This window comes from Hemiscyllium ocellatum, chromosome 19 (genome assembly GCF_020745735.1).
Source record: "Hemiscyllium ocellatum isolate sHemOce1 chromosome 19, sHemOce1.pat.X.cur, whole genome shotgun sequence".
In the NCBI taxonomy this organism is placed as follows: domain Eukaryota; kingdom Metazoa; phylum Chordata; class Chondrichthyes; order Orectolobiformes; family Hemiscylliidae; genus Hemiscyllium; species Hemiscyllium ocellatum.
The window spans coordinates 13957180-13969824 of record NC_083419.1 but is presented as its reverse complement, the minus strand read 5'-3'; the positions used below and the strand labels follow the sequence as shown (position 1 = coordinate 13969824).

At 42.1% G+C, this 12645-nt stretch overlaps 1 protein-coding gene across 1 annotated transcript in view; it reads left to right on the top strand.

Moving 5' to 3' along the window:
- The window catches only part of stab2 (stabilin 2), a 179750-nt gene that overhangs the window by 31369 nt on the left and 135736 nt on the right, over window positions 1-12645 (top strand). The window contains exons 7-12 of the mRNA XM_060839668.1: window positions 902-1027; window positions 2540-2736; window positions 4893-5026; window positions 7748-7881; window positions 10200-10282; window positions 11535-11684. Coding sequence (XP_060695651.1) covers window positions 902-1027; window positions 2540-2736; window positions 4893-5026; window positions 7748-7881; window positions 10200-10282; window positions 11535-11684 — 824 coding nt within the window. The remainder of the gene's footprint in view (window positions 1-901; window positions 1028-2539; window positions 2737-4892; window positions 5027-7747; window positions 7882-10199; window positions 10283-11534; window positions 11685-12645) is intronic.

The window sequence follows — 12645 nt, the reverse complement described above, 5'->3', positions numbered from 1 at the left end:
TCTTCCCAGTCCAGTGTCCTGGACAAATATATCCCTCAGCTAACACCTTTGGAAAATCTCTGTTTGTGGAAGAGAGCTGTTTGTCAAAAATTGGTTACCACAATTCTTAAATTACCTCAATGGCCAGATTGTAAATATAAGTACAAACTGACTGGTTGTTTATGGTGCTATATAAATGCAAGTTCATTCTCTCTCTCTCTCATGCACCATCCAATACAAAAGAACAACTTACATTTGGTTAGCACATTTAACATGTTCTGAGACTTTCATACAATCCCTACAGCATGGAAACAGCCCTTCGGCCCATCAAGTTTACACCGATCCTCTGAAAACTAATCCACCGAGACCTAATCCTCTACCCTATTATTCTACATTTGCCCCTGACTAATGCACCTAGTCTACACATATCTGAACACTATGGACAATTTAGCATGGTCAAATTCACCTAACTTGCACATCTTTGGATTGTGGGAGGAAACTAGAGCACCCAGAGGAAACTCACAAAGACACGGGGAGTATGTGCAAACTCCACACTAACAGTTGACAGAAGCTGGAATCAAATCCGGGTTCCTGGCGCTGTGAGGCAGTAGTGCTAACCACTGAGCCAGCATGCCACCCTCAAGTGTGTTACCAAATGAAATGTTACACCAAGCCATGTAAGCACCACTGACAGCCAAATAAGGTGATTTTTAAGGAGGGTCTTAAAGTTGGAAAGAAAAATTGAGATAGTGGACTGGTTTAGAGAGGGTCTGGGCAGCGGAATAAAAAAGTCTTTAGTGATGGAGTGATGGAAATCAGGGCTGCTCAAGAAGTGTGAACAGACACAAGAATCAACTGGAATCTCTGCAACATTTCTGTTGCATTTGCAAAGTGTGTCAAGTCTCTTTCTTGATCTTTTAAGCCATACCCGCTTGTCGGGCACTACAGTGTCCAGAAAATACAAGATGTTCTGAAGAAGCAGCAACTGGAAAGTTAGTGTGTGAATGTTTACCTGGTTATCGTATCCAAGGAAACACAACATGTGAACGTAAGTGCTCATTATGCTATTGACTACAAGCGAATGTGTTAAACCCTTCTTAAAAACATAAATGGAGGAAAAAAAACCGAAAGAACTGTGAATGCTGGAAATCAGAAACAGAAGCAGAAACTGCTGGAAAAGCCCGAAACGTTAACTCTGATTTCTCTTCACTGATGCAGCCAGACTTGCTGATTTTTCCAGCAATTTCTGCTTTTGTTCCCATTAATAATTGGGTTTAGTAATTTTAATTGTACTAGAACATTTTAGAATGAGTAACATTTGCGCCACACCTATGGCAAGCAATGGCCATCTCCAATGAGAGACAACCTAACCACTGCTCTTGGTTTCAATGGACTACTATTATCAACATCCTGGGGTTACCATTGACCAGAAGGTCACTGGACTCACCAAGTAAACACAGTGGCTACTACAACTGATGAGAAGCCAGGAATACTATGGTGAGTAATTCAGCCCCTGACTCCCCAAAGCCTGTCCACCATCTACAAGGCACTAGTCAGGAGTGTGATGGAATACTCACCACTTGCATGGACGGATGCAACCCCCACAACACTCAAGAAGCTTAACGCCATCAATGACAAAGCAGCCCACTTGATTGGCACCACATCCACAAGCATCCACTCCCTCCACCACTCAGTGGCATCAGTGTGTACCATTATTAAGATGCACTGAAGAAATTCACCAAAGATCCTGAGACAACACCTTCCAAACTCCCGACCACTTCCCTCTAGAAGGACAAGGGCAGCAGATATGTGCAAGTTCTCCTCCAAGCCACTCACCATCCTGATTCGCTGTTCTTTCACTGTTACTGGGTCAAATTCCTGGAACTCCCTCCGTATGGGCATTGCCAGGTGGACCGGGAAGGCATCACGCCACCACCTCCTCAACAGCAACAAGGGACAGGCAATAAATACTAGTCCAGCCAGTGGCACCCACAGGGAATTTTTAAAAAAGGAAAATGAAGTAATAAATGAAGGAATTAACTTGTTTAGCATGGCCTGTTTGAATTCAGTTTGCCTCTGAATTCCTTATCGAGTTCTGGGTTCAAGCAGCAGCCTGAGAGTTGAGCTGAAACGTCCAGGCTGACAGTCCATGCAGTACTGAGGGACTGCGGTTCTGTTGGAGATGGATTAGACAATAAATCAACACTCTTTCTGACCGTCTAGGTTGATGTCACTGTCTTAAGAGCTCCCCCAGTGTCCTGGCCAATACTTATCCTCAGATGACAGCACTGAAACAGATGGTCATTATCGTATTGCTGTTTGTTGAATCTTGCTGTGCATAAATTGGCTGCTGTATTGCAACAACAACTACACTTCAAAAAGACTTTTGTTGGCTGTAAAACACTTTGTGAGAGTCTAGCGATCATGTAAAGAGCTATAGAAATGCAATCCTTCCTTTCTTTTGACTAAGTGGGCAACACAGATTTAGCTCATTGTATACAGCTTGATGCCAAATGTGTATAAAAGGAATTAAATATAAGCAACAATATTTTTCTTTCAGCCATTAATCCTTGTCTTCAAAATCCCTGTGGTTCCAATGCTGTATGCACTTACCTGGCACCTGACACTTTCACCTGCTCTTGCCACGAGGGTTACCGTGGTGATGGCCAGATCTGCCTACCCATTGATCCGTGCCAAGACCATTTTGGGAACTGCCCGACGAACTCAACAGTTTGCCATTATGATGGCCCCGGAAAGGTTGGTTCTTATCCTATTTATAGTGAGCTCCTGTGGTCCACTTCAGGATTCAATGAGAGTCTCCCTACGCTCCAACCAAGTGCTAAGTTAGGCAGAACACAATTATGTATGTGCCCGCTAATGGTTATTAGATCAGACCCTCCACCCACACTCATTAGGGCAGAGGGTAGCAGGCATGATGTTTTCAATCAATATCATATTTCCAAAAGTGAAATGGGCCCTAAATGCATAGCTGCTTGTATTTGTTTTCCCTCATGGTTTCAGAGTCTGTTATCTGTTGTGTAACTGCAACAGCTTCTAGTCTTCAAAGTTTGTGAGAAGATTTGTAGCTCGGGTGCTTGTTGTTGTGGTTCTGTTCGCCGAGCTGGGAATTTGTGTTGCAGATGTTTCGTCCCCTGTCTAGGTGACATCCTCAGTGCTTGGGAGCTTCCTGTGAAGCGCTTCTAGTCTATAGCACAGTTAAGTTGATTAAGATTATTCCAAGGTTTTTAGTGGAGGAACATCAAGCAAAATTTGAGCTACATTAGGTCAGGTGAACAAAAGCTAGGCCAAAAACAGAGGACGTAAGGGGTGCATGAAAAGAAAAGCTTGAGAGAGAAAAGACATTTCAAATGGGGATTCGAAACTGACGGCCTTGGGAGCAAAACACTGCCATGTTTGTTGGGGTGGAGGGTTAATAATTGGAAACGACAAAGTCCTGGACTTGATTGAAAAGAATGATGAGTGCTTGAAAATGAAGGTGACTCCAGTCTGAGAGTCAATGAAGGCCAATAGAAGGCAATGGGTGAATGGGACTTAGTAGACATTACTGTATGTATTCAATTAGTTGTCAGCTTTCCAAGAGAAACGCTTTTGGCACAACATGAAAGGGTGGATTTATACACAGGTAATGTTTCTGAGGGGCTTGCTTAATGAAAAGGTAATGCAGGAAGCCATGATTAAGAGGAATGGAGACTCCCAATCAGAACTCTCATTGTTTGGGTATGTTCTATACAAATGTGATGGTTCAAATGCATGGATCTTTGCTTCCAAACAAGGTACCAGGGCTCAATCAATCTGAATTTTCACTTTGTCAATCGCATGAGTTTTGAACTGGATGTGGGGCTCCCACTTTCCAGGTAATGCAGCTTCCAGATTGATCAGGTGTTCGGTGAATATAATGCTACTCATGGCAAAAAACTATCAAGGCATTGAGCTCCAGCCCACTTTCTTATACGGCAATGACAAGCTTCAGGGAGCCCCTTCCAACTTCCCCCATATCTCAGGAGAGGAAACATATACTGGGCTTGTGATTTCAATGCTGCTCAGGGGCCAGGGAAAAGGGGAGGCCAGCATCATTGGAAAATTGTATTATATTAATGAATGACAAATTGAGGTTTGTGAAATATTAAGGACTTTAGGGCAAAAGTCAGAAGTTGTCTGTTACATGAGATTACATGAAATCAAATTTATAGCGTGTGGCTCCTTTACTCTTTCATGGGACGATCATCGCTAGCAATACCAACGTTTATTGCCCAATAGCCCTTGAACTGAGTGGCCTGGTAGGTCACTTCAGAGGGCAGTTAAAGGTCAGCGACACTGATGTAGATCTGAACCCACATGTAAACCAGAATGGGTAAAAAAATGGAGATTTCCCTCTCTAAAGAGCTTTAGTAAACCAGATGGGCTTTTGTAACAATTCATGATAGTTTCATGATCTTTATTAAGGGCAATTTTCAATCCCAGGCAGAACTAAATCCAAATTCTACCTGTTGCTGTGGAGTTTGACCTCACATCCCAAGGTATTAGCCTGGGTCTCTGGATTACTGGTCCAGTGACATTACAGTTTGGTTACCATCCTGCTTTATTTAGTTGCTAAGCTGGCCAGGAGGACAAGAGAATCCTCAAGTCGGTAAGTTAAAGGGAACAGATGAGAATTCCAGAAGATCCAGCTTTTGTTCATTGTTTGCTGATCTATTGATCTGAAACTTTTTGTGTTAGTCTATACAAGATATTAATACAAATATAACGTTTAAATGAAGAATGCTTTATACTAATTAAAACACCATTTTCATGTCCAGGGAAAGAAAGAAAGGCCTTCAAGTTTTGACATACTTTCTGATGGAAAGTATACTGCAAGATTTAATCGATGTTTCATATTTTGGTTTCTTTTGCAGTCTCATTGTCAATGTCAGGAAGGCTATAAGAATCTGTCACCCGGAATTGGATGTGAATTGACTGATGTCTGCAAGAGCAACAACACTTGTGACAAAAATGCCAACTGTGTAACAGTTGCCCCAGGCCAGATCCAGTAAGCGTCTGTTCAGATGGTAATGATGTCTAACGGTAACTGGGGGGTGACGGGGGAGCAACAGTTGGCCATTCAGCCCGAGGAGTCTGTTCCATCATTCAATGAAATCAAGGCTGATGTGATTTGGAGATGTTGGTGTTGGACTGATGTGTACAAAGTTAAAAATCACACAACACCAGGTTATATGGCTGATGTGATAATTGTCAGCTCCACATTCTTGCCATTTCCCATAACTCTTGATTACTTTAATGATTAAAGATCTGTCTATCTCAGCCTTGGATATACTTATTGATCCAATCAGGATAGAATTAACAGACTCGATACCCTTAATGAATATATCAAGGGTGTCCTGATACCTTGGTATGCAACCTGCCTTAAATCAAATGCATCTTTTTGACTTGGGTTTGATGGTATAGCCTGGCCCTGGCAGCCAGGCTGGACTTGTGACCTCAATCACTCCAGAAACTGGTCCTGTTCTTGGGTCAGTGGATGTTTGCAGGGATAGTAGGTATGACATCCTAATTTGTCAGGGAGGGTAATGATCATTCACGTTATGTTGGGACGGCTCAGGTACATGCCTCACCCCAGATGGAGTGAAGCTCGAGTTGAGCTACAAGGTTAACCGTGATTTTATTGGCCTACCCTTGATCCTACTTTTTACATCAGTAGTCGTTTATTAATGTGAGTATTGCTGAAAAAAAAGACACATTAAGTGCCAAAACTTTTCATCTCGCACACATCAGGATATTTTGCAAGAATACAAATTCATGTTGAAAGCCAACATTTATACCTCATGAAAGGAGAGTGTTTGGCAAGTGAACTCTGATTGGTAGAGGCATTGCCATGGAGAATGCACCCATTAATGTAGATTGACAGTTAACAGCTGGGTTTTCTTAGATTGTAAACCAGGCATTGGTCAGGAGAATTGCCTTGAGAAGCAATGAAAGGCTGTCATCTATTCTGTTGAAACAAGCACAGTTTTTTAAAATTCATTTGTGGGCCTTGGGCATTGCTGGTTGGCCAGCATTGATAACCCAGCCCTATAGGCCCTTGAGAAAGTGGTGGTGAGCTGGATTCTTCAATCACTGCAGTCCACTTTTTTTTAGATTCGATTAGATTACCTACAATGTGGAAACAGGCCCTTCGGCCCAACAAGTCCACAACGACCCTCCGAAGAGAAACCCACCTCCCTATATTTACCCCTGACTAATCCACTTAACACTACGGGCAATTTAGCATGGCCAATTCACCTAACCTGCATATCTTTGGACTGTGGGAGGAATCCAGAGCACCAGGAGGAAACCCACACAGACGCGGGGAAAGAATGTGCAAACTCAACACAGACAGTTGCCCAAGGCGGGAATTGAACCCGGGTCCCTGGTGTTTTGAGGCAGCAGTGCTGACCACACTTGCTATGGGTTACGATTGATACAACTGAGTGACTTGGTAGGCCATTTCAGAGTCAACCACATTGCTGTGTCTCCGGAGTCATATGTAGGCGGGACCAAGTAAAGATGGCAGATTTCCTTCCCTTAAGGACATTAATGAACCAGATGGGTTTCTTCAACAATTGGCGCTGATTTCATGGTCATCAGTTGACTCTTAATTCCAGATTTCTTTTTATCGATTTCAAATTCCACCATCTGCTGTGATGGGATTCAAACATGATTCTGGATTTAAGGATTAATAGTTGAGTGATAATACCACTAGGCCATCACCTCCCTCTAGTACATCTATATTAACCTATCTGGCTTCCAGTAAAGCAAGTGCACCACCCTGTGAACCTGACTGGTAATTTAGGAGTTCATGGGTTGTAGGCATTACTGAAAAGACCCGAATTTGTTGCTCTTTCCCAATTGCCATTGAACTGAATGGCATGCTGGGCCATTTCAGTGGGCACTTACCAGTCACATATAGGCCAGACTGGGTAATAACAACAGATTTTCTTCGGGAAAGATATTGGTCAACCAGATGGGTTGTTATGATAACCAGTGTTAATTTCACAGGTGTACTATTTGTACTGTGACATTTGAGGCTATGGACTGAATGCTGAAAGTAGGACTGTTGCAGATTTAGAGTGGTTTATGTTGGTGCAGTGTCTGTGGGCCAAAGGACCTCTTCAATACTGAATAACTCTATGACTCCCACCATAACTGTGGCCAATATATCACATTGAAAAGGAGCAGGACAGAACAGTATAAGAGACAAGAATGAGAGAAGCTCCATACAGCCCATTATTCTTCCATTGCATCCATTCATGGCTGAGTTTGGGTTTCAATTTCGCTTTCCCAGTCTCATCCTCAATCCGTTGACTCTCTGAGAGAATAAAAAATCAATGTATCAGGGACCATGTTGTGATGCTGGTAGTGTCACTAAAACCAGACATCAAGAGATCCAGGTCAATATTGGAGACCATAGCAGCTAGTGGAACTTTAATCTGAAGAATCTAGAGATTGACAACTAGCCTCAGTAATGGTGACCGTGTCATTAATTGTCATAAAAACCCATTCAGTTTAGTAAAGTCCCTTGGGGAAAGAAATGTGCCACCCTCACTTGGTTTGGCCTACATGTGACTCCAGACCCTGAAATGGCCTTACCAGTTACACCCATATCCTATAGAGAATTTTAAAATTCATAACATTTAACAGGCAAAAAAAAGTAATTTTGATGTATGTTAATGCTGATGAGGGATTTAATGCTTCAAATGATCATCTTACTCAGGTGCAGCTGCAGTGAAGGATATACAGGAGATGGCTTTGTCTGCTATGGAAGCATCATGGAAAGAATCAAGGACCTGAACACCCAGTCTAGGGGTCCATGGCAAGGACAACTAACATCAGCCATGTTGTTTTTCGGTAACCTCCTTTTCCCTCAGTTTTTTGTAAAGATTTTATCTTCCCCAGATTTGGGGTAAACAGTATACGCTTAATGGAGGCCATTGGCTAAACCATTTCTCTGTTGTCTGCTTGAGAAAGCCTCATAACACTTACTAGTCTGTCTAAAAACTGTAAAGATTTTATACCAACTCTGTGACCTCATTGTAACCTATGGGCACATTTTGCTGGGTTGGGGAATGAAGTCAGTCATACACCCAATCCATTTCAAGGAGTGGGGCAAGTCATCACTCAGAACCAGATGAAGGGAGGAATTGTCTTCAAGGGCTGTCTCCTGGTCGGGAAAGGGTGAGGTCCATGTTAGGGGGAAGGACCATAATAGCATAAGAATTAGGAATAAGAATAGGCCATTCAGCCCCTTGAGCCAATCGCAGCTGGTCCGGCATTTTTTACGTCCATTCTCCTGCCCTTTTTGCATAACCCTTGGAAGTTGAAGTATGATTTGGTATTCCCAAACTGGCTCCCACCAACCGACAGGAGACCTAATGATTGCTATGGCGAGGGAGGCCTGGCCAGATGAAATGCCTGTCAGTATCAAATCTGCCCTGGATTTAGGATCCCAGCCACTGAAATTCCACCCATTGAGAACCGCCAGCCAATTAGAGTATGCAACTCTCGAGTGCAGAAACACTATCTCCATTAATTTTATAAATTACATATCTCAAGTCAGTGATTCATACCAGACACTTCCACATTATAAACATTGATCGTACAGGAAATACATTCATGTAAAGTATCTGAATATGGCTTATCATTTCATCATAACAACCTGCTGAGAAACTAAGACTGCACTTTTATAGTCAGCAATAAGTAATCCTATTTATAAACTACATTGTTGGCATCAATGGTGATGAATGTGGGAATCACTATCATTATGTGACACCATATGAGTGATCAGGATGAGGGCTCTATCCTGTTCCTACTGTGGTGCTGAGGGTCGATGACCTGTATTTTACAACAGGCTGCAGATGTCCAGCACCACTGTTGGTCAATGGACCACACTTGAGAAATGATGGGAAAGTGTGTCTTCAGCTCCCCATCTGCATCTTCATGGAGTTGCGTAGCTGTTAGTATTAAGGGGCTTGTCTAAACGTTTAGGTGTAATGATGGACTGTTTCCCTTATCAAGCATTCTTGGGCAATATTAGGAGGTGGTAAATTAGGAGGTATTGAGTTTGCAGTCTTTTGCTGTAAATTCCTGACAGAGTTTTGAGCTTGCTTAAAAAGAAAATCGCAACCTGGGATACACTGCCAGATGGATATGAGACTGGCATCCAGTGAGTGAACCTGACATAGAAGTAACAAGTCACTTTGCAGTCTTCCACCTCTGGAACTTTCCCTCACCAGGTATCTGGCTCTATCTTAGATATCTTTAATCAAAATTAAAGCAGCCATAGTCCCACCAGAGCGTAAGGCTGCTGTCTCATTAGGGAGACAACTGGTGGTGGTTTAGCCTGACCGTTACCATGCCTTAGGTGAGGGAAGAGGTTGAGAAGGAGAGTAACCTCAGCTGGTGTGAGAATTGAACTCATGGTGTTGGCATCACTCTAGATGGCATGCCAGCCATTCCAGCTAACCAAACCCCTTTAATAGGTTTAGGGTGAGAGGGGAAAGAATGAAAAGGGACCTAAGGGGCAACGTTTTCACACAGAGGGTGGTGTCTGTGTGGAATGAACTGCCAGAGGAAGTGATGGAGGCTGAGACAATTAAAACATCTAAAAGGCATCTGGATGGGTGTATGGATAGGAAGGGTTTAGAGGGATATGGACCAAGTGCTGGCAAATGGGACTAGATTAATTTAGGATATCTGGTTGGCATGGACGAGTTGGACTGAAGTGTTTGTTTCTGTGTTGTACATCTCTATAATTCTATCACTCTAATTAACAAGTTCAGATATATTATAGTACATCTCTGAATCCAGGTCTCCTCACTCAGAGGTACAGACACTACCACTGTGCTATACAAACCCTAAAACACCTTGAATCTACAATCTTCAGATAGCTTCCCAATTCGCCAAATTTAGAAACCTCTTCCATTTGACCATGCAAGCTGTACCTTTGTAAACTCATTAACAGAGATCAGTTACAACAAAGAGTCAGTGATTGTTGTATTGGACAACCAGGAAGAGGAAAGTGAATTAGATGGATCTCAGTCTCTCTCATCTCACAGTTCCTGATTCTGAAAATTAGTTCTAGTTTTGAAATACTTGTCAAAGAATATACATTTTCAGGTATCATTAGAATACAGTTTATAATTGTACATTTTTCTTTCTCTTACCAGGTACTGGTTACTCAAAGCCACTGACCAATTTAGGTCCTTTTACTTTATTTGTGCCCACCAACAAGGCCTTTAAAGCAGTTGATGTAAGTTACTTGAAGTGAACTAATGACAATTATTCTTCTTTATGATTTTTCTTTGGGAGAGTTTATACATAACAAGAACAGGGAAGTGACTGCTAGAGCATGGACACTTGAGCCCTCACTTTAAACTCCATCATCAATACATGTAGGATGTGTTAGCACAGTCGTTAGGCCACGCACTAATTGTCACATTCCCCATCTTGTCAAATTTGGATGGTTGAGGGTCCACATGCAAACAGGGGTGAGGGGAGAGGTGTGCAGTTCTTAGAGAGTAACCAGAATATATTCAGCCAGAAGCATTCCAAGTTGCAACTACATGCATGGTTATATTAAAAAAAAGTATCCGTTTAATTTTATTAGACTTCCCTGCTGGCACATGATAGCCTCAAGTGGGCAAAATGCACAATGTAATACACTGGTGATGGGTGTTTTTATTATAGAATATCATTGTTGAATCCCTTTTGGTGCAGAAAGGTCATTCAGCCCATTAATTCTGCACCAGCCTTCCAAAGAGCATCCCACCCGCCTATCCTATCCTCGTAATTTACCATGGTTAATCCACCTAGCCTCCACACCTCTGGACACTATGGGCAATTTCCCATGGCCAATCCACCTAACCTGCACATCTTTGGACTGTGGGAGAAGCCTGAAGCATCCAAACAAAACCCACACAGACGGAGGGAGAGCTTGCAAACTCACACAGACAGTCACCCAAGGCTGGAGTTGAACCTGGATTCCTGGCACTATGAGACAGCAATGCTAACCACTGAGCCAGCCCGGGAGAAGGAGGTTACATCAAGTCAGGTGAAGGGGTTCCATTTAAAGTTACAAAGAGCTAGACCTTCCTGACATCCTTTTGCAATCTAACATTTCCAATCATCATTGATTATTGGGTATTGCATTCGGGCCTACTCTATGCTCTTTGATGGCCGTATGAGAGATCCTATGACAAGTGGGATCTCCTTTGATCCTAAAATCCCTAAATCAACACCATTAAATAAAGCACCTTGCTCATTCTGGAATCTTGCTGTGCACAATTTGACTACCACACTTCCTGCATTACAACAAAAGCAACTCAACAGCTATGAGGTATTTCGAGAAGCCGCGAGATTGTGAAAGGTGTTACACAAACACAACATTTTTCTTTTTTCCTTATGCTAGTGTTCGACCCCACAATTGTACAGAAGCTCATCAGCTTGGTAACAGCATGTAATATAAATGTTTCTCCTAATAATTATCTCACATTTTAATCCAGTTAAACAGGATCTTGACAGACAAGGACAGAACACAGTACCTTGCAAAGCTGCACATCATTGCTGGCCAGCTTAGCATTGCAGATTTAAATGCTACCGATTCATTTTTTACTTTGACTGGGAGATCAGGAGTGACCATACTTAGAGAGAAGGTGAGCTTGTGATATGAAGGAAGTGTGTTTTAACAATTGCAAAGAAAACCATATTTACTGCTAATCTGTAAACTCCTTTCAGTGGAGAAGCAAGTTTGATGACCATTGGACTACTGCTGCTCCTGGTTCTTATATTCTTAGTTAAATCATTACTCATTCAGGACAATAAATATTTTTTATTTATTCCAGTAAATATTTCTATTTTTGTACCTAATCTATTTTAGTGGCTGTGATTTGTACCTGGGTACTTTGTAAGTAAGATAGTGTTGCATGCGACAACATTATTTACATTTTACTGTACTCCTGTACTTTGTACTTGAGTGCACATGACAATAAACCTAATTATCATTTCTTGATATTTGTGCCAAACAAATTCAGCTGTGCAGGAACCTTTGATTGCGAGTGTCAGTCCAAATTCAGGGTTTATTTGGACTTATGAAAAGTGGGAAATGAAACTCGTGTGAGGGGATAACTTTGTTCCAAGTGCAATACCAAACATCAAAAGTAAATTCTACTGTCTCATGTCAGGCTTTATCCCCTAGAAAATTCTGGCAGATTTTAGGACCGCAACTGTAGGTGTTTTCTAATCAGCTTGCTCAGAGTAGGTATTACACACCTCTGGAGCAGTTGGGGCTTGAACCTGGAGCCTCCTGGCTCAGAGGTAGGGATGTTACCAGGGTTATGCCAAGAGATTACAGTGTAAAGGGAGTAACTGGATTGTCAGTTTTCATGACTCACTTCAATGTAATCATTTGGTTTCACTTTGAACATCTGAAGGGTCCAAAGAGGAATTCGGTATTCCTTTGGTCATTTCCACAAGAGTCCAAGAGGTTGAGGTATGTTTTGTAGGGGATATGTAGGAAGTGTGCAGGTATGTGGGCATTATGTTTTGTGGAATAAGGTTGATAAACCAACTGTTTTTTTATCTAGTAGTTTCCATTTGATCAAATATCAGGCTGGT